This window comes from Thalassophryne amazonica, chromosome 22, assembly GCF_902500255.1.
Source record: "Thalassophryne amazonica chromosome 22, fThaAma1.1, whole genome shotgun sequence".
Taxonomy (NCBI): Eukaryota; Metazoa; Chordata; class Actinopteri; order Batrachoidiformes; family Batrachoididae; genus Thalassophryne; species Thalassophryne amazonica.
The window spans coordinates 7,831,181-7,857,818 of NC_047124.1; the positions used below are offsets into that span (position 1 = coordinate 7,831,181).

General features: G+C 45.4%; 1 protein-coding gene across 1 annotated transcript; it reads left to right on the forward strand.

The window, feature by feature from the left end:
- The first annotated feature begins 11,287 nt into the window (after positions 1–11,287).
- Positions 11,288–22,549, forward strand: LOC117504450 (cystine/glutamate transporter-like). The gene is made up of 10 exons (XM_034163922.1): positions 11,288–11,351; positions 15,200–15,315; positions 15,409–15,461; positions 15,623–15,717; positions 18,556–18,600; positions 20,635–20,758; positions 20,843–20,946; positions 21,038–21,134; positions 22,121–22,270; positions 22,352–22,549. Exons 3-10 carry the CDS (start codon positions 15,417–15,419, stop codon positions 22,547–22,549), a joined length of 858 nt encoding a protein of 285 aa, XP_034019813.1. The 5' UTR covers positions 11,288–11,351; positions 15,200–15,315; positions 15,409–15,416.
- Positions 22,550–26,638: the final 4,089 nt, after the last annotated feature.

Genomic DNA, 26,638 nt, shown 5'->3' on the forward strand with positions numbered 1-26,638 from the left:
GAAAACTGGCAAGATTGCTGCTACCAAAACCACAACCCCACATCTGTCTGTCATGATTAACGAGGTGGGCAATCTCAGATTGTGTTAACTTTTGAACTCAAACACAAGTGGAAACCATTTTGGAGCAATATGTCTGCCCTGAAAAAGAACTGATGTTGGAGACCAGTGAATATTCACAATTGGATCTGGACAACGAAAGAGAGGCCGTATTGGAATTCTGTGTCTCTCTGCCCAACCCAAACATGGCAGCCTTATCAGCTGCCGAAGATCAAAATGCCCTGCTGTTTTCCTCCAGAAGGATTTCAACGGACTTGGTGAAGCATTTGGCTCCCTCTACATTTTGCCGTCCCCTACAAAAAACACTTGGACTCAGAAGAACACAAAATATGGTAGTTTCTTAGCGATCGCATGAAAAATTTGGGAAATCAATTAAAAAGACAAATTAGAATAAAACTGAGTCTCACTGCAAAAAGTAGTAAATAATCCTAAACCACATCACTAAAATTTAATGAGTTTGTTTTGAAAAGGTTGGAAAGGTTCAGATTTTTTTTTATTTGCCTTATTATTTGTGTGTGTGTGTTTGCCTCCGTCAAGGATGTTGAGTAAACATCAAGAAGTCATCAATCCAACAAGGTATTTCCCACCTGCTCTAAACTCAGTTTATTTACACCTTGTTGTGTTGACAATAAGCCTGTGTGTGTGTGTGTGTGTGTGTGTGTGTGTATCCTGTCAGAAACATCCCTCTGGCTGTGATCTTATCCGTGGTGACTGTGACCGTTTTCTATATGTTTATTAATGTGGCCTATTACACGGTGATGACATCTGCTGAGATGCTGCTGTGGCTATGGTCAGTGCGACGCCACACACACACACACACACACACACGCTGACAGTGTACTAATCTCATCTCATCTCTGCAGACGTTTGCCAATCGTACCCTCCACTGGATTGCTTTTCTCGTCCCTGTACTTGTGGCCTTGTCGTGCTTGGGGACGATCAACGGCGGCATCTTTGGATCACCCAGGTGAACCTGTTACACACGGCTTTTTTGGTGCCATTATTGTAGATAAAGTATTTGGAAATGTGTATTTCAATCCGTGTGTATGTAACCAGATCCACAAATGTGTCAAAAAAACAAAACAAAAAAAAAATATGTATTGGATGTGTTCTTACATGTGGTTTTTGCTACACTGCTGCCGCGGAAGATCCGCAGATCTATGCAGCGATTTGTACCTTGACTTGTCTGTGCTTCTATGGCTATACAGCTTTACACCACCAGGGGCGCAAGCACCAATGATATTGGTTAGGGTGCCTTAATTGAGAGAGTGGCGACATGGCGAGTCGGGGAAAAAAAAAAGGTCACGTGACTCATGGTGCCATATTGGTTCCAAAATAGCGTTCGCTGTTAATCTGCCTGCATGTAAATGCAGCTATTTTATTTATTTGCTGAAAATGCCAGGTTGTTGTGCATTTGGGTGCACAAATAGACACAACAAGGGCTTCAAGATGTACAGATTCCCTTCAGATCCGAACTGAAGAAAATTGAGAAAATAAAGTCAGCTGTGTGCGATGGAAGTGACTTCATCCTCAAAGTATTGAGAGGTAAATTTATTGTTCAGTCCCATGTACAGTAAAACTCACCTAAACCGTTGTCGTATAAACCAGATATTCACAGTCACTGGCCAAAAAAGTCCCAACATTTTGTATTGTTTTCCATGTAATCAACACCGTATATATGGGATTTTGTATAACAGATTTTCACTCAGATCGGATAAAATCTCCTGTCCGATCGCAATGTATTTCCATTAAAAACCCTGAGCAGTCTGGACGTGCAAAGTAACAGAGGTACAATTTAAAGTTAAGTAAAAAGTAGTAAAGCGCTGACACTCACCGTTTTGGGGAAAGTGGGACCGGAGTCAATTCTGTGATTAAAAGCCTGACCGTTTATTTTTTTCACACTGTGCTCAGACTCGGACCCGCAACCTGGACGTGCACCTGTTAAATCAGACACAGCAAAAGGCTATGATTTGACACTTTTCTGCCTTCACTCTTTCATATTTTAATAGTTTTTGCAGTGTGCACGCTGATTACAAATGGATCAGAAAAGTCTGCAACTTTACAACACTGAGTGGAAAAAGAGGAAATTGTTCAGCTTACCTTCGAATTGGAGGTGATGATTGTAGAAAGAAAAGCTTGTTGGGGGTCAAATTAATCCAGAATAAAGCATAATCCAAACTTTAAAACTGTCATGTACGTCATTGCATGACACGGAGTTACAGAGCTGCTAAAGCATAAAACCAGGCTTTAAATTAATTAAATAAATGATCATAAATTGTAAATTTTTGTAAATTTTGTCGATCTAGTTATACGGCTAGACAACCGACTAGAAGAACATCGCCGGGAGCGAGGCGAGGGGCGTGGCCGGGCACGAGCCGTCCCTCTTCCTTCGGGGTCTGAACGGATGTCGTCGTCCCCCCACTCCACTGCCAGAGCCCTCCGTGAGGCGACAGCTCCCCCTGCTGACGAAGCTATGGACACAAGCAGGGCTAAAGTAAAATCAGAAAACAGACAACAGAGGCTGGCCCGCGGGGAGTGTTTTTTCTGCGGCTCGAGTGAGCATATACAGAGAAATTGGCCCAAACGGTCAAACTACAATGCCCGCCCTTAGAGACTGGGCTAAGGGTGGGCCATAACACTCACGAGGGGAAATCCCGCAAATCTGCATGAATCCCAATTATGATCCTGAGTGGGGATCTCACCCTTCACGGCCCAGCACTGGTGGACACGGGGCTGGAGGGGAATCTGCTGGACAGCAGATGGGCTAGGGAGGTAGAGCTCCCTCTGGTGGCCTTACCGTCACCTTTGTCGGTTCGGGCACTAGATGGCACCCTTCTCCCATTAATCACACACCAGACACAGCCATTGACATTGGTTGTGTCTGGGAATCACAGGGAGGAGATTGTGTTTTATGTAACACCTTCTACCTCCCTGGTGATTTTAGGTTATCCCTGGATGGTAAAACACAATCCCCGGATTGACTGGCCGTCTGGGGTTGTAACGCAGTGGAGCGAAACATGCCACCGGGAATGTTTAGGATCCTTGGTTCCACCCGGTGTACTAGCCAAGGAGGAGGTTCAAGTCCCCCCCAATCTCGCGGCGGTGCCAGCTGAGTACCATGATCTTGCTGACGTCTTCAGCAAGGATCTGGCACTCACGCTGCCCCCGCACCGTGATTGTGCCATAGATTTGGTACCGGGCGCTGAGTACCCATCCAGCAGGTTGTACAACCTCTCACGTCCGGAACGCGAATCAATGGAGACCTACGTCCGGGACTCTTTGACTGCCAGGTTGATCCGGAACTCCACATCCCCGATGGGGGCTGGTTTCTTTTTTGTGGGTAAGAAGGACAGCGGACTCCGTCCATGCGTTTAAGGAGTTGAAACGTCAGTTCTCGACTGCACCAGTTCTGGTGCAGCCTGACCCTGATCGTCAGTTTATTGTCGAAGTGGATGCCTCTGACTCAGGGATAGAAGCCGTGCTGTCCCAGAGTGGGGAGTCCGATAAGGTACTCCATCCTTGTGCCTACTATTCCCGCAGGTTGACCCTGGCTGAGAGGAATGACGTCGGCAATCGGGAACTTCTGGCGGTGAAAGAGGCTCTTGAGGAGTGGAGACACTTTCTGGAGGGAGCCACGGTTCCCTCCACGGTTTTCACGGACCATCAGAACCTGGAATACATCCGGACCGCCAAGCGGTCGGTTTGACTTCCAGATCACGTATCGCCCCGGGACTAAAAACCAATGGTTCGATGCACTGTCCCGGGTGCATGAAGAGGAAGTCAAGCCAGACACCATCATCCCTGAGTCCACTGTCGTCGCAACCCTCACGTGGGACGTGGAGAAGACCGTCCAGGAGGCCTTGACATGACACCCGGACCCCGGAGATGGACCAAAGAACTGGCTGTACGTCCCACCAGAGGCCAGGGCTGCGGTCTTGGACTTCTGTCACGGTTCAAAGCTCTCCTGTCACCCAGGGGTGCAAAGAACCGTGGCAGTGGTCCGGCAGCGCTTCTGGTGGGCATCGATGGAGACCGACGTCCGGGAGTACGTCCAGGCCTGCACCACCTGTGCCAGGGTCAAGGCAGAACATAAGAAGGCCCAAGGACTCCTCCAGCCGCTGCCAGTGCCTCGTCGCCCCTGGTCCCACATAGGCCTGTACTTCGTCACGGGTCCCCCTGCGTCCCAGGGTATGACGACCATCCTGACGATAGTGGACCGGTTCTCCAAGGCGGCCCACTTCGTGGCCCTCCCGAAGCTCCCAACGGCCCAGGAGACTGCAGACCTCCTGGTCCACCTGTCGTGCGTCTGTATGGTATCCCCACGAACGTAGTCTCGGATCGTGGTCCCCAGTTCTCCTCGCAAGTCTGGAGGAGTTTCTGTAGGGAACTGGGGGCCACCGTGAGCCTCTCGTCCGGGTACCACCCTCAGACCAATGGACAGGCAGAGCGGACGAACCAAGACCTGGAGCAGGCCCTGCGGTGTGTCACCTCCGCACACCCGACGGCCTGGAGTCAACACCTGGCCTGGATCGAATACGCCCACAACAGTCAGGTCTCATCTGCGACCGGCCTCTCCCCCTTTGAGGCGTGTTTGGGGTACCAGGCCCCATTGTTTCCAGCCATAGGGGGAGAGGTCGAGGTCCCCTCGGTCCAGGAGATGCCGTCGGGTGTGGCGCACTGTCCGCTCTGCCCTTCTGACAGCCCGGACAAGGGCTAAGGACCATGCAGACCGCCGGCGTATCCCGGCCCCTGCATACCAGCCTGGGCAGGAGGTTTGGCTGTCTACTAAGGACATCCCTCTGCAGGTGGACTCCCAAAAACTGAAGGACAGATACATCGGACCTTTCCCTATCACCAAAGTCCTCAGTCCAGCCGCAGTGAAGCTGACAGCCTCAGCTTCACTGCGGATACATCCAGTCTTCCATGTGTCCCGGATAAAACCGTGTCACTCCTCCAACCTCTGCACTCCCGGACCAGCGGCGCCACCTGCCCGGATCATCGATGGAGAGCCTGCGTGGACCGTCCGCAGGCTTCTGGACGTCCGTCGACGGGGCCGGGGGTTCCAATATCTGGTGGACTGGGAGGGGTACGGACCCGAAGAATGCTCCTGGGTGAAGCGGAGCTTCATTCTGGACCCGGCCCTCCTGGCCAATTTCTACCAACGACATCCCGACAAGCCTGGTCGGGCGCCAGGAGGCGCCCGTTGAGGGGGGGGGGTCCTGTTGTGTGGGCCGCCCAAAGAGGACGTACTGCTGGCCCAACACCAGAGGGCGCCCTGCCTGTAGACGGGCTTCAGGCACCAGAGGGCGCAGTTCGCCGCCAGGAGCTCCAGGACCTCTGACAGCTGTCACTCATCACCTCATCATGCCATCCATAAAAGCCTGGAGAAGACACCACACCCCTGCCGAGAAATCGTCTGAATTATTCAGGTAGACTCTCAGCCGTCTTCATACGTATCTCAGCTAAGCTTTGTTGTAACGTACCTTTGCATCTGAGCTGGTAGCTGTGGTTCAGTGATTTTGTGAGTTTGCAGCTTTTCCATTTGTAGCCGAGTCGGAGGGAGTTTATTGGAGTTGGCGTTCCCGCTCTGCACTCCAGTACTCAACAAGTGGAAATTGGGGTCTGCATGGTAACACTCAGGACTTGTGAAAACAGGAGGTGGAGGTGTTTTCTCCTCCCGAAGAAGAACTCTGCTGTCTGTTTACTGGGTGTGTGCTCACACACCCACTCTTGACTGTTTCTGCTTCCTGCCAGCAGTACCCGATCTGACAGCTGGAGACGGTGGCCACCTGGTGACTCGGGACTTGGCGGCTCCGGTGTGTTCCAGATCTGTTGGCGGTGGAAATCGTGTGGGTCCCAACTCTTCTCTGGACAGGCGTCTCCTATCCTCGAGCCTGCCCACACGACACCAACTTTCTAATTGACTGTAGTATTGAATTGTATCTGTATCCGTTGTGCACATTTCACATTAAAAGTGTTACTTCTTATTTCCATTGACCGTTCATTTACGCCCCCTGTTGTGGGTCCATGTCATTACACTTTTCACAACACAAACACCATATTTAAAGTCAGAGTGACCTCTTCGTTTTATAATAATCAACTACACATAGTGTAAATGTGCAACTGTGCTTTATATTTGTTGTTGTCTATCTGGGCCAGAACTCCCTTGTAAAAGAGGTTCTTAATCTCAATGGGATTTTTCCTGGTTAAATAAAAATAAATAAATCTGTGATATCATGTCATTCTGGACGTTACACCTCGATCACAGGCGCCACAGTGCGGACGTCTGAACGGCGTCTAACAGCCATGATAACATGATATTACAGATACACGATGTGGACTGACAATGGATCTGTGATATCATGTTCATTCTGGACGTTACACCGTGATCACAAGTGCGGTATGTTGGTGCATCTCCGTAACGTGCAGTGCGGCTGTCTGAATGGGGTCTAATAGCCATGATAACATGATATTACAGATACATCCTCTGACACATGAGGTGGACTGACAATAGATCTGTAAGATCATGCACATTATGGGCATAAGTGGCGCACTGCACAGAGCCTTCGACTCACCGTGGGGCAGGGCGCCGCGCAGCTGCATGTGATGTTACAGCTATGATGATGGTCATAAGTCACATACATTATGAAACCCATGAGAGCCATGACCATGTATCTGTAACAGCCCGGTCAGGTGAGTTGCACAACATTTCAGAGCCACACTGCACCGCGCACGGCTGAACGGGCTGTCACAACTGTAATACACATCATATCACAGGAACATAGACAAGGGATTGACGTATTACCAAGCCATCATAGTATGAATAGAATAAATAGTCACCCTAGGAATGGCTCCAATGGACCCGCTCGGCTTACTTTTATATATTCCCTCTTTTGACAGATATGAGTCAGAAGTCATTATATATGGATCACCAACATAATACAGGAACGTAGTTGACACCATGGCCGCATCCATGTGAAAGTGTTGGCTTTCTGCGCTTTTGACAGGCCTGTGGCAATCTCATGGCTTCCTGTGCTTCAGTCCAGCTGGAATAACATCTGATTGAAGCGCTGCACATGCATGTGGCTGGTTCATCCACACACCACGCTGTGCATGGTCAGGACAGCTGATCGAACCAGTGGAACATGTGTGCTCATAAACACCTGATTGCTTTTCAGCCTGCCTGCCCATGCCAAACAGTTGGAAGCACAGGTAAACTCTACCTGCATGGCGTTTCCGCCTGACGCACCTCCGCCGGTGCCAACGGGGTAACTGCAGGGTCATCAGCCGGGAGCCACCCTTCATTGATGTTTCGCTCCATTAATCCCAGAACATCTCACGGTGGTGGAGCAACGGCAGGGACGTCTCCCTGCTGCCTGAATGTGGTGGGTTTCTTATTCAGAAATGTGGTCTTAATCAGATTCAAATCAAAATATTACTGTCCAAGTGTCCATGTAAAGTAAGCATCTAGATCAGGAATTGTTTGAATGGCTCCAAATGTAAATCCATTCGTGATTTGAAATCATAATATTTGGGCTAAAATCAGCAGTTCTTCACTGAGTAAGTCTGTGTTTGGGTCTTCATCATATCTGCAGTACCCTTTTTTTCTTGGTCTTGTTAATCACTGGAGAGATCTACCAGCTGATCAACCTCGCCTCCACTGCTCGCTGGTTTTTCATCGCCTTGGCAACCTTGGGGCTGCTCATTCATCAATACCGTTTCCCCCTTCACCCGAGACCTTTCAAGGTGAGCGTGTCAGGAATTAAACCAGCAATCTGTAACAGCTTCTCTTTTCCACTCTAAGTGTTGACATCCAAAGGTCCCAATTGTCATCGCAGTCATCTTCACAGTGGTTTGCTTCTTCATCGTGAGTCTGTCTCTGTACTCGGACCCCTGGAACACAGGGATAAGCTTGGCTCTCACACTGACCGGGATCCCAGTGTACTACGTGACCATCTAACACTCCTGCCTGCCCAACAAATGGAGACATGCCTTAAGTGAGTTTTCTGGCAACTGAACATTTTTAGTAGAAAATGCAGTGGACAGTTTAAAATTCCACGTACCAGTTTGTATTTCATGTGATGCCTTAAACTAATCATAAATCAATCCAAAATAACATCAGGTACAACCAGCCAATGCCACGTTCACACCGGGCGTGACCAGACGACACACCAGGCGATGGTGTGTCCATCGCCCGGTGTGTCGCTCTGCTTTCGCTGTGAAAATTCGCCCAGTGCATCATCAAATAGGAAGAGCTTCCATTCCGCTCGCCAGCTCCGGTTGTCAGTCAAGTTAACATGATGGACCTTGATCACACGGAGCGAGTTGTTGTGGAAAGCTGACAAACGTCATGAGATGTTCCCAATTCGGGGAGTAACATTATTTGCTGCAGGAGCTGCGTCTGGATGACGGCCACTTTCAGCGGCCCTTCCGCCTCTGCAGGACCCAGTTTGAGGACCTCCTGTCCCGGGACATAAGTCCTGCTTACAGGCTGGCAATCAGAGACAGGACATGTTCATATCCAACTCAGTCAAACTCCAGACATCTCCACGTCACTACATATCCAGTCCCTGATTGGTCATCGCGGCGCGACAAGACGAAAAAGTTCTGATTTTTCAACTTGGGGAGGAGGGCAACGCGACGCGGCGCAATATCACACCACAAATGTGCCAATCGCTCAAAATTGCTTATATAGTTAAAAATTCCCTGAAACAGTGCGTTGTTTTTTTTTTAATACACGCCAAAATAACTGGTCTGTTGCAATATAAAAAAAGGCAGAAAAAACAGAGAAGTTGAATGATTTTAAAGGGTGTCTACATGTATAAAAGTTATCTTAAATTTCATCCATCCATCCATCCATTTTCTTCCGCTTTATCCGGAGTCGGGTCAGCTCAAGCAAAGCCGCCCAGACCTCCCGATCCACACACACCTCCCCCAGCTCCTCCGGGGGAACCCCAAGGCGTTCCCAAGCCAGCCGAGAGATGTAATCCTTCCAGCATGTCCTGGGTCTTCCCCGGGGCCTCCTCCCAATGGGATGTGCCTGGAACACCTCTCCAGCGAGGCGTCCAGGGGGCATCCGGAAAAGATGCCCGAGCCACCTCAACTGACTCCTTTCGACATGTAGGAGCAGTGGCTCGACTCCGAGCTCCTCCCGAGTGATCGAGCTCCACACCCTATCTCTAAGGGAGCGCCCAGCCACCCTGCGGAGGAAACTCATCTCGGCCGCTTGTACCCGCGATCTCGTTCTTTCGGTCATGAGCCCAATCTCATGACCACAGGTGAGGATCGGAACGTAGATTGATCGGTAAATTGAGAGCTTTGCCCCCCTACTCAGGTCTCTCTTCACCATGACGGTCTGATACAGCGACCGCATCACTGCAGACGCTGCACCGATCTGTCTATCGATCTCATGCTCCATCCATCCCTCACTCGTGAACAAGACCCCGAGATACTTAAACTCCTCCACTTGAGGCAAGGACACTCCATCGACCTGAAGAGGGCAAAGCACCTTTTTCCGGTCGAGAACCATGGCCTCGGATTTGGAGGTGCTGATCTTCATCCTGGACGCCACACACTCGGCTGCAAACCACCCCAGTGCACGCTGAAGGTCCTGATTTGATGAAGCCAACAGAACCACATCGTCCGCAAACAGCAGAGAAGAGATTCTGTGGTTTCCAAACCAGACCCCTCTACACCCTGGCTGCGCCTAGAAATTCTGTCCATAAAAATAATGAACAGAACCGGTGACAAAGGGCAGCCCTGGCGGAGGCCAACGTGCACTGGAAACAGGTTTGACTTACTACCGGCAATGTGAACCAAGCTCCTGCTGCAGTCGTACAGGGACCGGATAGCCCTTAGCAAAGGACCACGGACCCCGTACTTCCGGAGCACTCCCCACAGGGTGCCCCAAGCGACACGGTCAAACGCCTTCTCCAGATCCACAAAACACATGTGGATTGAGAGAGGTTGAGAGATACCGACTAGAGATAGTCGGGCTCACCTCCACGCACAGCATGGGCTCTGGTACCCAACTCCTGGAGAGGGGCTGGACGCTTCATCTTAAATTTCATGAATTTCATTTTTTTTTATTCTGTCCATTTTTGAATTTACACCAGACAACTTATTATTTTATAGTGATCCTTTCATTCTTCAGCACAAACTGAGGTAAAATTTGATTATTTATACAGTTGTGCTACAAAGTTTACATACTATGGCAGAATTTTTGCTTTTTTAGCCATTTTACAGAGAAAATCAATGACTATTCCATATTTAATAAATAAAGCATATTGTGATTGATGCGCTTTCTATTACAAAAGCGAATCAAACATTGACATAGCTTTTACCAAAGTGCTCTAGCACCCCCTAGTGGGTGTTAACCAGTAAACCATTACCCTGAGTAGCAAACTGTAAACTCCGTGAAACAGTAAAATCACATTTACATAACAGAACTCGAATACCAACCTTGTTCCCTCATCAACCAGGTGCTATGAGACCGTTTGCAGCTTAGAATTGCACCTTAAAATGAGCCTTTTATCCGTTTTAACCGTGGAGTACATTTTCGGTCTGTACTCAGAGTTCCCGCTGCTGCAGAGTTTTGCAGCAGTTACAACCGATTTACGACACTTTGTCGTTCTGGACCTTTCAAAATAAGAGCATTGGTCATAACATTGGTGGAACACTGAAACACGCTTGTGAACCAATTTGTGATAAAAAACAAAAAAAACAAAACAAAAACAGAAGCAAGGTCATTTACAGGGGCCCCCTGCAGAATGTGCAGCTGACTCGACAACACTGGGAGCCTTTTTACCCCTCAACCTTCCAGAAAATCTGTCAAGGTGTGCACACTGGCTAGAGAACAAAGTACAATGCTGGACAGCAACAAGCCTCTAAACGTCTGTAAATAATTGCTGAGACTTAGAGTGTTGGCTGTGTTCCAGGCTCTGGCTGGTTGGGCAACTCAGGAGCCAGTAAGGACATAAACAATGTGTAGGAGAATTTAGAGAGGAAAAGCTTTAGACTTGTGAGTGTTGCTGAGATGTTTGGTTCGTTCTCAGCTTAAGAAAGGAACCTGCACAGAGACATGGCCGGGGAAAAGATGAAGAAGCAGGAGGATGAGAAGGCAGAGTTGCAACTTCGGAGGGAAATTGGGTTGCTGTCTGCTGTCTGTTTCATCGCTGGTACAGTGGTGGGCAGCGGGATTTTCATCGCACCTAAAGGAGTCCTGATGAACAGTGGTAGCAGCGTGGGGCTCTCCCTGCTGGTGTGGACACTAAGTGGGGTCCTCTCCTTGTTCGGTAAGAAACCTCGATCTTTGCAGTCTTCATAAGTCCAACATCATTATTGAGACATTTATATCTTCAATGAAGATATGTCCATTCTCCTTGTAGATCAGGGTCCATATGCTCGGTGCATCTCAAAGTCCTCTCAAAAAGCTCCTAACTTAGCCTAAAATATCCTGGCAAGGACTCCCAGCCTAAGAGAGACCCCAAGAGGTGTCTGAGAGCAACTCTGGGCAAGGAGTTGACAGAAACTCCTATCTTAGTGAGGAGGCAGGGTTGACCACGTTGCTAGGTATGACGTGGTCCTGTAAGAGCTGTGATTGGTTGTCACAGAAAGGGAAGGGGAAGTGAAAAAAAATTAATGCACTCTGCACTGCTACATATGAATAAACAGTAAAATCAACCGATCGTATAACTACATTAAGAAATGCGTAATTGTGAAAATAATCTAATGTCATTATGATGATACTCAGCAAATTTAAATTGGAGTGATCGCCGGGCCGGTCGCTAAACCTGTAAATTCTTGTGCTGCAATGCATTATGGGATTTCTGGGTTTTGGAGTTTTAAATGTTGTTATTGTGGTTCATGTTAGTTTAACAGTCATTAGTGTTACTGATTTCTTGTGGGGGTTTTTTGATTCAGTTGGTTTAGTGAGTTAACTGTCACCATGTTGTCACCATAAGTGAAAAGTGTATCGTGTTTGATGCCGTCCCTGTGTTGTTTTATCTGAAAAATAAGAGCGCCTCCTCATGGCAGAGTGCCAAAAAACATGCAATTCACCACAAAATGAATTGTTACACAGCTTGAAGATGTTTGAATGTATCTCATTCACATGCCAATTATCTACATACTAAAAGTGTGCGTGGGTGCGTGAATTTATTAATAAGTTCAATGTAAGTACATAATATAATTGTAAATATGTTAAAATTACATGCATGACACAAGAAAGTGAAAACACTTATTTCCATTGTGGTCCATTTAAAAATCCAATCACAAAATAGAAGTAACCATAAAATAATATCAATAATACTGATAATAATAATAAAAAGAATGATAATATTAATGTGTAAATATAACAATAACCTAAACCATTTATAAATGCATTAAGATGGTAAATTAAAATAAAATAATTACATAGATCAAGCTGGTAGTGTGTTAGTGACCCACTGTCATCCTACATACGAAGAATGTCCGCTTCCTCTCTGTCTTTTCCACCAGCTTCTCTGCTTAAGACACTCTTAGGCTTCTTAAACGCCCTCCTCACTACTCTTACCAGTTTGGCACCTTAGGAGCTCTCTTAAGTATTTGAAACCACAAGTTTTGCCTGAGCAGTGTTTCAAACCGATTTCAGGTTATTTTAATTACTTGGAGTCATGTTAAAAGCATCTTTTGAGTTCTTGCTGAATAAATTAAAGTGTCATTTGCATAAAAAAGGTGACTGTATAGGATACCCCAATACAAAGCCTGTTTATATAGAAACTACATTAATTCGGCTTCACCCTTAATGCAGAGGAGTCACCGCTATCTGATATGAATGTGCATGTTGATTTTGGTACGTTTTACACCACATAGCCATCTTGATACAACTCCATGTTATACAGAGAATGGGCACAGGTGGTCTTCAACCAGAACTCTTTTGTTTTGGAAGCAAGTGCACGAAGACTACTTGGCCACCACTGTGTCCACGGTAAGGCTGTTTATATAAATGATAAAAAGTAATGGACCCAGTTTTGAGCCCTGAGGAACACCCTTTATAACACTCAACAACACTGATTTCAAAACACCACGTTTCCATACAAAACGGTTGTTATCGAACTGATAAGGATCTCCTCCTGTCAGCAACAGAAGAACTGTTAGTTTTTTGCCCAGAACAATCATCAATCATCATTTTTGACATTTGTATTCACAACTTTAAAATGATAAAATCACAAAATCACAAGCAGCAAAGGAACAACGATCATGTCATTTTACTGGGGACATTCCAGACAGACATCTGAATCCAGATCCACAACAGAAATGAGTAAGATCACCTTCTGTATGTGTTTGTGTACAGTCCAGTTCTTCTTACAAAAATAGGAAGGCATCAGAACACGACAGGTTGCATGCACCAATGCACATCAAATCTTACAGTTCCGTGAATAACCACTTGAGGCAGCCTACAAAAGTGGCCACCAAATTTCCAAGTCAAAATTCCATTTTTTTTCTGACATCTGTGAAAATGATTAATTAACCTGAGTGAATATTAATTGGGTTAATCCATTTGTTTTTGAAAACCTAAACCTGATTTTGCCATTACTCTTCAAGAGATCTTTTTCTGCCTCTAAAATGAATATGTGCAAATATTACGACATTGCACTATTTCAAGCATAAATAAACATTTAATTTTCTCCATCATAACAGGTATAAAACATTTTAAGTGCAGTCATAAACCATATTAGTAGTTGGCAGTAAAACTGGACAAAAATGACAAGGGATCCATTTTGATTTTTAACATGACAAAATTTTGCCATCATTCAATATTACAATATAAAATACAAAAAAATTAGTGAATGGAAACTTGTGGTAAACATTTCAGCTTATGCTAGTTACATATGTACATATATCTTTCACTTCAGAAACATCAATTATATGTTTTGGAATACTAAAATACATAAATACACACTGTAATCATTCAAATCTGTTGTTTCATTCATGTCAAATTTTGATTTTCATCATTGCTACAAGCAGCCATCCTGGATTTTTGCATGACTCAGCACATTTTGAAGAGTACTCCAATATAAATATTCTTGCCACGTTTCACGCTTGTATGATGATTTGAACAATTCTCCTCTAAATGGGCAGTTAGCTGCTCTACTACAAAATCACGTGCTATAAAACAACGGCCCTGCGCACAAATAATATACATTAATAAAACACCAGCGCCAGGCTTACACTGTTAGCTTTAGCTTGTTTGGTATCATTGAGGTGGGGACATGTTCGGGCTTATTGCGCCCTGCCCAGATCACGCCCGTCTTGCCAACGCTCTACGTCTTTACCCATTGTTGGGTTGGTTGGAGTTAAGCAAGACAAAGACTGCAACATCCAGAGCGCCCCCCTTCCCCCATCTGACCTTCAAACAGCTTTGTAATTGTGTCATTTGAAGCAGACCATTCAGATAAACATTCAGAAACTTTCTTGTTCCATTCCTCCTGACAAAGCTGTTGTAAATCAGTCACGATGTGCATTAAATGACAACTTCAGAGCAGATGCAACCCTTGCACACTTCCCTGTGGTCTCTGGTGTCCCCCCGTGGGGAGCTCAGACTCCAGGTTGGGAACCAGACCTAGACAATGTAATAATAATGCAGTTTGACTTTATTTTTAATGTATGAACAGCTGAAAATAATTAACTTTGACTTGTGCACTTGAAGCCATATGTTTACATGTAGTTTGGCTTGCGTGCACATCACGGGGTGTTCTTAGGTACAAGTAGGGTGGGGTTCCAAGAAGAAAAAATATTCAGAACAGCTGATCTTCATGAACAACAGGTGTATTTTTTTATTGGAACAAATCACAGTACCCTCCTGCCACCCTTGGAGGTGGGTTAATAAACAATTGTCACTTGAGATTCCGTGTGTAAATTGTTTCTCCACTCTGGCAGGAAGTCTGTGCTACGCTGAACTTGGCACCAGAGGACATAAGCTGGCTTTTAAAAGGTCAGGGGCCCACTACATCTATCTGCTGGAGACACTGGGGCCACTACCTGCCTTCTTATACCTCTGGGTTGACTTTCTGTTGATCAGGTTTATTGGCTCTTTGATATTACAGACAGAAAATTGATGCCATCATAAGCAGTATGTAACACAGATATTTCCTGTCTACAGGCCGGCTGCAACCTCCTATGTGGCCCTGGCGTTCGGGCGTTACGTGGTGGAGCCGTTCTTTGCACCTTGTGCTGCTCCCACAGTGCTTGTCAAACTCGTCAGTATCCTCGGACTGAGTGAACATCTCTTCCTCTGATGCCCACAGTGCCAACATGTAAGACCAGGATGCGTTTGATCGCCTGTCTAATCCGCTGTTTGTGTCCCTTCAGCGCTCGTGATGGCAGTGAACTGCTGGAGTGTGTCCATGGCATCTCGCACTCAGGTCACCTTGACTTTGATTTGCCCTGATCCTCATCATTGTCCCCGGTGTCATCGCTTTGTCCAAAGTTGGAAGGACCTGATGCATGTTGCAGTTGATGATGTCTTGTAAAAGTGAATTTATTCACAATTTTCAGAAAACCTGTCTGTTTCTTTGCAGGGCAGACAGAGAATTTCCAAAATGGTTTTGATGTTGACGTAGCGTCACTGCACAAGTTATCGCTGGCGTTCTATAATGGTTTATACACCTATGGTGGATGGTGAGCAAACATACAGTGCATCATGAGGGCCACTTTAAAAACAATTTAGTGAATATCTGGCTGAAAGATTAAGTAAACTAACCAACAGGGGCAGAACGATCCCTCATGTATCACGATAATCGTATCCTGGCACCAGTATCAAATCTTTTTTTTTTAACTGTATGAGTATGGTGATACGAAGAAATGTGAATGACTGCATGGAAGAAATAATGGGCTCTTACTTGTTAATATAGTGTTACACAGCATGAAAATATAGCAAAATTTCAATGCTTTTGAATTTTTTTTAAGCTGCCTCTAAAAATGTATTTATACAAACAAAATTTTACACAGCATGTTTTCTATCAATCGGAACCTATTCAGGGGCTCAGAGCATTAAATTTCAAATCTTTGCAAAATAAGGCTCCCCCTACTGTGGAAGCTTATGCAGGTAATTTGGTCCAAGGGAACCATACCAACAAGCTGGAGAAGGCCAGAAGGGTGCTTTGTGCCCAAAGAACAGGGATCCCCACAGATCAGCCAGTTCCGGACCATCTCTCTACTTAGTGTGGAAGGAAAGATTTTCTTTTCTGTGCTTGCCAGCGCTTACATGACCCAGAATGGATATATTAACACCTCTATCCAGAAGGGTGGTGAAGGGTTTTCCAGGCACTTGGAGCATACAGGGGTCCTCAGCCAACTCATCCAAGAGGCAAAGGAGAAGAAAGGCAGCTTAACAGTTGTCTGGTTTGACTTTGCAAATGCATATGTGTCTATTCTCCATAACTTGATCCGAGTTGCTTTGGACTACTACCACATTCCTCATAACATCCAGGGCATGATCACCAGCTACTTGAGAGACATCAAGCTACGATTCCAGTCCGCCAAGTTTACAACAAAGTGGCAATCACTGGAAAAGGGGATAGTGACAGGATGCACAATGTCTCCCATCTTGTTCATCATGGGAATGAACCGGATCATCTCCGCTGCGAGTACAAAGTCAAGGGGGGCAAATTCTGCTGCAGGTTGTCAACAGCCAGTTATCAGGGCATTCATGGATGACTTTACTGTGATATCACCTAGTACTTGTTCAAGGGGAAGTGATCCCCAACATCCAGAGGAACCCAATTAAATGCATTGGAAAGTGGTATGACGATTCCCTGTCAGACAAGAACAGCATCTTCAACACCTCAAAACAAGCTGAAGAGTGGTTGAGGAAGATTGACAAGTCAAGCCTGCCTGGGAAATATAATGCTGGATTTACCAACATGCCCTTCTCTCAAGACTCATGTGGTTTTTTACTGTGTATGAGGTGCCCCTGTCAGCTGTTGAAGAAATGAGAGGAAATTCAACAAGCACCTTTGTAGATGGTTGGCAGTACCACCGAGCTTTACATCCTTGGGTCTCAGTGGTGGAGAAGTTCAGAGCTGCCAAGTGCATACTGTCCTTGACATATCGAGACTCTCAAGACCAACGCAACAGGGAAGCTGGAGTCAGAATAAGATCTAGCCACAAGTGGCACCAGCACAACAATTATCTGGCCAGAAAATTCTCACCAAGGACCTCACTGGAAACCCTAGCACTGGAAGACAGGACCTGGAAACAGCGCATTTCCAGAGGTGGTCAAAGTCCACTCGTAAGGAGAGGAGAACCTTGATCCAGGAGGAAGTCCAAAACCTTCAAGAAGGGAGAAGAGCAAAATCAATCAAGCTCGCAACTCAAGCAGCCTGGATGAAGTGGAACCTCTTCCACAGGAGAGCCATCACATGGCGTGAACTATAGCAGTTGGAGCCCCTCTGGATATCCTTTCTACTCTGAGCAGTGTACGACACCTTACCAACCCCAGGCAATTTGCACAGGTGGGGGATGAGGGAGGACCCGTTGTGCTGGTTGTGTGGCAACAAAGGTATAATGATGCACATTCTGTCAAGGTGCAAAATAACTTTAAGACAGGGGAGATGCAGGTGGCGCCATAACAAGGTGTTGGCAGTGCTCACAGAACTTCTTGAGCAAGAGAGGAAGAAGAAACGACCAGCCAAAGCAAGACCACTGCTTGACACCATTGTCTTTGTGAAAGAGGGCCATAGCTCTATCATCCACAGCCAAGCTGGGCAGAATCTCCTGCAGTCAGCCCAGAGATGGGAAATGGAAGCCGATCTCGGGAGGAAACTCCAATTCCCAGAAGCGGTACTGTCCACTATCCTGTAGGAAGCTGTAGCGAGGGAAAAAAAGCCAAATACCAGCAACTTGTCTAAGACTGCCGGAATAAGGGATAGACAACGTGGCTGATGACAGTGAAAGTTGGATGTTGAGGATTCCCAGCTCAATCTTTGTGGAACCTAATGACAAAGGTGGGACTGAGAGGCCATTTGAGGAAGGCAGCCGTCTGTAGGCTGGAAGAAGCCTCCCATTGGCTCTGGCACAAGAGAGAGGACATAAGCTGGAAGTCTGGAAGAGAGGGGCAGTGACCTGGCCAGTCAGTACAGACCCGCCAATGTAGGGTGTTGTGGTTAGGGATCGAAACACCCCAAGAAGGTTGGGGACCACCTGATGAACTCTCTTCCAGGCCAAGGCTTCAACCATAAATAACTTACACTGGAAAATCGGAGTTTCTTATCGATCACATAAAAATGTTGAGAAATCAATTAAAAAGACAAATTACAATAAAAGCCCATCTTACTATAAAGAAAAAAAATCGTAAACGACATTGCTAAAATTAAATAAGTCCTTTGTTTTGAAAAGGTTGACAGTTGTACCAAGTTTTGTTGAGATTTGACTAATTTTTTATGTGTGTTCACATCCTTGACAGAGGCAAAAAACATGAAAACATGTTTATGGATGAATTTTACGGTTTTCCTTCAGGTTTTATCTGAACTTTGTCTCAGAAGAAGTCATCAATCCAAACAGGTATTTCCCACCTGCTCTCAGAATCACAATCAAATTTATTGCCAAGGAAGTTTGCACATACATGGAATTTGATGTGGTGTTACTGGTGCATAAGCAATAAGAAAAAAAAAAACACTTCTATAACAAGTAAAAAGAGTCAAATAGGCAAACCTATATTTACTGTTAAATAAATAAACCGTAATGAAATGGGACAGGTGATTGGAAACAATCCAAAAAGGTTGGGGATGACATGATAGCCTCTCTTCCAGGCCAAGGCTTCACCCATTGCAAATGGGTGTATGTGAGCATGGGTTGTGGCCAAGTGGTTAGTGCACTTGGTTTCAGTGCAGAATGTTCCTGGTTCAAATCCCAGCCCTGCCACATTTCATCATATAATGTGGACTTGTGCCAGAAAGGGCATCCGGCGTAAAACTTGTGCCAATTCAACATGCAGATCCACCTCTGATTCGCTGTGGTGACCCCGAGTGCAGGGAGCAGCCGAAGGTACTTACTTTTTTAGAGGTGTAAAGTGATTTGCTAAGGTGTGATGATTATCAGTCACATCTGTGCATTTAATGTAATTATTACTCAGATCTTGATCAAAGGATGAAAGCTTTCATGCCTATGTTTTGCTTAGACTCCTGACTACCCACAACAGATTAAGCTGAGTTGTTAAGATGGGAAAGATATCAGTCACACATAGGTGCAAAGTAAAATAATACAATAAAAATAATAAAAACTGCACTTTTAGACAAAGGTAGATGAAATGGGAAAACTGTTAAAATCCGGTGTTGATGAAATGAGAGTAGATGACATGGGAGTAGAGCAAATGGGAAGATGGCGAGCCTCACAGACTCATTGTTCATAGTTGTCTAAAAGTGATCCAGCATTCTCTCCTCTCTGGTCAGACATTTAATAAGCTGCCTATAATTGGGGAGTTTGTGGGAGAGGTTACCTTTGTTAAAGTCATAGAGCGCAGTAACTATAAAGAGTCAGGATTAGTTTGCTCCACACACAGTATCTGGTCAGCGAGCGTGCATTGTGTCTCCTGTACATTGGCCTGTGGTGGAACGAAAACACCGACCAGAATGAATGAGGAGAGCTCACAGGGCGAGAAGAATGGTTTGCACTTAATAAAAAAAAGTTTCCAGATCAGGAGAGCAATGCTGTTGGATCACTGTCACCTCATTACAGCAGCCACTGTTGACATAAAAACAGTTTCCACCAGCCTTCATTTTGTGGGAGAGTCCTGCATCTCGGTCCACTCTGGAAAGTTGAAGCCTGGCAGCTATAGCGGAAAGTCCTGCATTGATCCACAAAGCCTCATCTCCATAAAGCACAAAGTTGCAGATATAGCAGAACCTCTGGTTTACACCACCAATAGCTGGACTTCGTCCATTTTGCAGAGAGTGCACGTTGGAGACTAATATTTTATTTATATATTTTTTGTAATTTAACCAGGTTAGTCCCATTTAGATCGAAATCTCTTTTACAAGGGAGACCTGGACAATTAGAAAGCTTTCAATTAACGTAACCTGCATGTCTTTAAATGTGGGAGGAAACTGGAGCACCTGGAGGATACCCAGGCAAACACAGGGAGAACATTCAAAATCAATCCCATGACCTTCTTGCTGTGAGGCAACAGTGCTAACCAGAAAGACACCATGCTGCCTGGAAGTGGTGTACAGTGACCGCGTCGGTGAAGCTGCACAAGCGCACCGGTGCATCTCCACTTCTTCCAGCATTTCACTGCGAGGGCCAGGGTGAGGGCATCTTTGGCCAAGATGCCCAATAAATCCACTGGTCTCGAGAAAGATGGGAAAAAAAATTCCGCTGGTGTTGTTTCCCTGATCGTCATGAGTTCTTCGTGGGTGAAAGAGATCTGGGAACCGTTTCAATTCACAAAAGTAACACACAAAAACACACTATAGGGTGCGCATAAAACACTGAGGCAGCCATATGCGGTGCCACCTTGGTACTCATCCACTCAGTTATTTCCAAACACCTTGTGTAGAAAAGAAGCCTGTGTGTGTGTGTGTGTGTGTATCCTATCAGAAACATCCCTCTGGCTGTGATCTTATCCATGGTGACTGTGACCGTCTTCTATGTGCTTATTAATGCGGCCTATTACACGGTGATCACGCCTGCTGAGCTACTACTGTCTGATGCTGTGGCTGTGGTCAGTACGACAATCTCACACACACACACACACACACACACACACCCACACACAGTTTACTAATCGATGGTCTCGTCTCTGCAGACATTTGCCAATCGTACACTCCACTGGATCGCTTTTCTTGTCCCTGTACTGGTGGCCTTGTCGTGCCTGGGGACATTGAACGGCACCCTCTTTGGATCACCCAGGTGAAGCTGTCACACTCGGCTTTTTACCTTGTAATGTGCGCATTTAGTTAATCATGACAGAACCTGATACTTTAGCCTGACTGTGTTGCAGGATGTTTTTTGTGGGATCCAGAGAGGGCCACTGGCCTGTGCTCTTCTCAATGATCCACATCCGCAGACGCACACCTCTGCCCGCCATACTGTTACTGGTAACCTGGTTTATTAGTATTTTTGGGATCAGTATTCCCATTTTCCCAGACAGTAACAGCTATCTATCTGCAGCAGGCAGCTCAGTCAGTTATCAGCCAACAGCGCCCTCTGGTGGTAGTAATCAGACACTGAGCCATCTCTGAAGAATAAAATCTAAATTCTTGATTCTCAGCAAACTCTATCTTTTTCCAAATAGAAAACCTTAACCCTCCAAAATTATTCCCCCAAAAGACATCCATAAGTTTGCAAGTTATCCTGTAAGGAACAAGAAAAAGAAATAACTGTCAGAAAAACCTGAACAATGGTTGTACTTAAATTGCTCCTGTTATATGTGTAAATTACCCGATTTTTGAAAAGAATAGTTCATTACAGCACATTATCAACTTTTAGAACCACAAGGACCAAATTATGCATTTTCCAAATATGAAATATTCGCGACAACATCCATTTCACTTAAACTTACCAATCCAAAATTTAACATCGACTCAGTTTACATAGACAGTAAAAATCCAGCTATTGGCCTTATTCTAAATAAGACTATGTTTGGATTATGGCGTTTATAGAATATTTCATTCATATTCCCATTTACATATTATAGAACAGAGTCTGATTAATGACTCACAGCCACATTGTTTCCCCTCCATCTGATGTGTAGCTAAATGTTGATAAAACCCGAGTAGAAGGTCAGAGTCTGATTCAGGTCTCCACATGTCTTACTCTGATGTTGATCTTATTTGGACTAAGGTCATCAGAAAATACCACTGACACGACAGGCTCTAATTCAGAAATGTGGTCTTAATCAAATTAAGATCAAAATATTATGGTCCAAGTGTCCAAGAAAGCATGTCTAGATCAGGAGTCATGTGAATGGCTCCAAAAGTAAATCCATTCTTGATTTGATTCTGTTGTATCTCATAATATTAGGGCTAAAATCAACAGTTCTTCACTGAGTAAGTCTGTGTTTGGGTCTTCTTCATATCTGCAGTACCCCTTTATCTTGGTCACAGTAATCACTGGAGAGATCTACCAGTTGATCAACCTCACCTCAGCTGCTCAGTGGTTTTTCATCTCCTTGGTAACTTTGGGGCTGCTCCTTCATCGATACCGCTTCCCGCTTCACCCGAGACCTTTCAAGGTGAGCGTGTCAGGAATTAAACCATCGACCTGTAAGACTTCACTTTTCCACTCTAACTTAAAGTTGTGTTGATATCCAAAGGTCCCAATTGTCATCACAGTCATCTTCCCAGCGGTTTGCCTTTTCATTGTGGGTGTCTCTCTGTACTCGGACCCCTGGAACACAGGGAAAAGTTTGGCTCTCACACTGACTGGGGTCCCAGTTTACTACGTGACCATCTACTGCTCCTGCCTGCCCAACAAATGGAGACGTGCCTTAAGTGAGTTTTCTGCCAACTGAAAATTTCAAGTAGAAAACGTACTGGACAGTTTAAAATTCCATGTACCAGTTTGTATTTCATGTGATGCCTCAAAGAAATCATGAATCAATCCACAATAAAATCAGGTACAACCAGCCATGAAACGTATACCCCCGTTACACTACAAGCGGAATCCCCTCCGAATGAAAATTTGACCCACAACCTGGACGTGTCGAGGTGCATTTGGAAACATCGTGCAGCAATCTCAGAGCAGTCTAAACAGTTGGGCACCGTCGTGCGGCAGCCCCAAAAGTTTTGCTCATGGTCAAAACATTTGTGGCACAGTCAAAGTGGAAAAATATCAAATGTCAGTCAAGGTAGACTCCAACTGCAGTCTGTCTGCATTCTAAATACTCTCATGGCATCAAAACAGCTTTCAGAACAGTTTGATTGCACTCGAGAGACATTCGCTGCAGTCAGGCACGTCTTATCCTGCCGGCATGTCCCGGACTGCACCCCTGTGCATCCTGGTTGGGTTGCGGATCGGAAATATTATGTGTATTGTCTGTGGCATGCATATATCTTGTGAACTAGACGTGAACATTACAAAATTAAACCAAATGCACCGTGTGTCACTGTGAGTCAATGCGTTACAGAGCCGTGGAGCAGCGCACACATCTCATTGAGGTGTTATATCCATAATAACCTTATATTACAGACTGGTGGGAGTAAGAGAGAGAGAGAGTGTGAGAGACCGTGCACCAGAGGAGCGTGCAGCTGCTGTGTAATGCTTTACTGTCAGGACCTGCCTTACCTCCCCTCTGAATTACGTATATTATCCAATATTTGTACTGATACATGTGTCCAGGGTCCCCTGATTATGGGTTTACTGTGATATACCACGGACTGGTGGCTATTACCGGTGGCCACAGTGGTAATAATGGTTGTGGGTGTGCACGTTCTGTGCTCTGATGGCCGTACTACTCTGAACACGGTTACATGCACTGCAGTTGTGCAATTGTCAGACAACCCTGGTTTCCATGTTCACAGTTCATACGGTGGATATCATCTGACTTCCAGCAGGAAGACACGGCAGGTCTTCAAAACATAGCAGACCACAGTGCTCACTCTACCATGCCCCTCCCTTTGCTTGCTTTCCATTAAGACTTCCGGTGGTGATTGGACCGCACTGCATGGCACTCAAGTGCATTCTTGTTATTCTTACTGCATTCTGGGTATTCGTACTGTGTTCCAACTACATTAGCACTGCATTCGTAAGCAGTTGAGGCGGGATTCACCCACATTCTATGTAGTCGACCTGTCTGAACATCTGTTCCTCCCGACTGCGCCTCGAAGTTTTGCTTTTTTCAGTTTGTTTCCTGCTCATTCGTGCTAAGTGTGACTGGGCCCTTAAGCTTTGAACTGTCTGATCCATGTCATTATTCTCTCCTCTACATTCCCAGACCACTGCATGAAGCAGCTGCAGATCTTCCTAGAAGTTGCCCAACAAGAAGTCCAGACATACTGAAGATCCCCCAAAACCACTGATGGATCTACTGGACACCACCTTATAAAGTCATGACTGAGAATACTTTTGTCTACTTTAAAACTCAAATCATATTATAAACATTTTAAATCAAATGGGAATGGCATTTTGTTAGCTTTATTATTCTTGGCAATGAGAATCACATCAGTAACTATGTCACAACCTGTCAAATTAACACAGCATTATATAAAGCTCTTCAACTTGTTGGACATAAATTTGCAGGCCACAAATTTCAAGAAATGAAGAAGAGCCACATTGTCCTAATAGTCTCTTGACCAAATCTTTGCACGTCCCATAATGCCGCTTGTTTTGGATGGAAAGTTGAAAAAACTAATGATTGAAATATAAAACCAACAATTATTAAATTAGACTTAAAAATTGCCTGTAACAGTGTGCTTTTAAAGGACATCAAATCAAATAAAATCAATTTTATTTATATAGCGCCAAATCACAACAAACAGTCGCCCCAAAGTGCTTTATATTGTAAGGCAAAAGCCATACAATAATTACAGAAAAACCCCAACAATCAAAATGACCCCCTATGAGCAAGCACTTGGCGACAGTGGGAAGGAAAACTCCCTTTTAACAGGAAACGTGACATATGTCACGTTTTTTAATGTCCCAGGTAGCAAGACAACATAAAAGTACTCATGACTGTCAGTGTCTCCGCACACGTGCTAATAATTAATGATCGCTGATGTATTTTATCCTCTCACTCTGAGCATTAGCAGGTGCATTTCCGGAAAACATCTCACTCGGCAATTCTCTGCATTTTTCAGCGTGATGTACTTATTAGCAAAAGAGAAACATCCCAATAACTAACAGACAGAGGGAAACAAACCTGCTCCGTCTGAAAATGAAGCCTCTGAGCTGTCATTCGAAAGTGCTGCCTTGGATTTACAGAGGATTTACAGAGAGGAGACGACACGCTTCACAAAACTCTTAACTTTTACAGATTGTCAGATTTTGGAGCCCAAAGTGTAGAGACACACTGTTTGTGTGGATGCTGGTTACTGAAGCTGTGTGGACATGGACGTCGGGACATCTGACAGTGTTTTTAACAGACTGCCAGGACACAGAGATGGATTTGTTACATTGGAAAAAGTCAGAATACATTATTTCCAGGAATTAATAGATGCTATTTTACGTGCCACAATTGAGGCAGAGCTGCAGCCTGCAATCTCGCGCACGCCTTTGATAGCCTGGAGTTTACATTTGTAAATTAATCCATAACACAACTGTGAGTCTGGCATGTTCAGGATTTTATCCCTTTTGTTTTGTGGCTCGATATCTATTTTTTTATTTATTTTGAGAGAGTGAATTTGGAGCTGAAACGTGTATGTGTGTTGCGAAGCTCGCTGTGTGCTAGTGTGTGTGTGCACGCGCTGTGCACCTGAGGAGACACTCGCTATCCCCCGGCAGCAGATATATTCTTTTACATTTTGTTGATAACAACACTCATAATTAATCATGCACAAAACTGATTCTGCAGCAGAGATTGTTATTGACAGGCAGCATTTATGACTCGTGGCTGCAGATGCACATCAACCTTCTTGGAGCTGCAGCTTTTACCATGACTATATCAAAATGAACAGTTATCACTTAAAAACGAGTCATCATAACACAACATCACACTTATGTCAACTTTGGAATGGAAAATTTTCAAGTTGCACTGCAGAGACGTCCGGTTGGTGAGCCTCTCGCTCGTGTTTGGTGTCATTAGAAACAACATCTTGCTATGACACCTCGTGGTTAACTGATCGATTGTTATGCACCACTTATCGTGTGTGTGAAGCGTTGCGTGTTCTCCAAAAAAGCGAAAATTAAAAAGTGAAATAGTCTGCGAATCTGAGCAAAAAACAGAAGAGTGATGGACCTCTGCTGAGAGGAGCTTCTTTCAGAGACTGTTCGTCAGTGTGGTCCGGGTGTGAGGGGAGTGCTGAACCCTCACACCGGCCAGAGAGAGACAGCAGCCGGGTGAATAGCAAACTTTGACTGTGGGTGCCCGGCCACAGGGTCAATAGTCACTCCCGGTTATTACAACGCCTCATGGAGCGGCTAAACAATCAGCTGTCATGGCGCCTCACAGAGCAGCTAACCGATACATTGTTATCATGCCTTATGGCGCGGCTGACCGATCAGTCGTTATGACGCCTCACGGAGTGGCTGACCGGTCGGATGTTATGACGCCTCACGGAGCAGCTGACCGATCCATTGTTATGACACCGCACGGGGCAACTGACAGGTCAGATGTTATGACACCTCACACAGCGGCTGACCGATCCGTTATTATGACACCTCACCGAGCTGCTGATCGGTCAGATATTATGATGCCTCACGGAGCGGCTGACCGATCCATTGTTATGACGCCTTATGGCGCGGCTGACTGGTTGGATGTTATGATGCCTCACGGAGCAGCTGACTGATCCGTTGTTGTGAAGCCTTACGGCGCGGCTGACTGGTCGATGTTATGATGCCTCACAGAGCGGCTGACCAATCCGTTGTTGTGAAGCCTTACGGCGCGGCTGACTGGTCGGATGTTATGATGCCTTACGGCGCGGCTGACCGATCCATTGTTGATGCC

Bases quoted from the DNA above. Each gene is read 5' to 3' on its own strand.
- LOC117504450 (XM_034163922.1), top strand. From the start codon at position 15,417: ATGGCAGTGAACTGCTGGAGTGTGTCCATGGCATCTCGCACTCAG. The intron at 15,718-18,555 runs GTGAGCAAACAT...GTTTTCCTTCAG, and splicing joins TTATACACCTATGGTGGATG to GTTTTATCTGAACTTTGTCT. The intron at 21,135-22,120 runs GTAACCTGGTTT...TCATATCTGCAG, and splicing joins TGCCCGCCATACTGTTACTG to TACCCCTTTATCTTGGTCAC.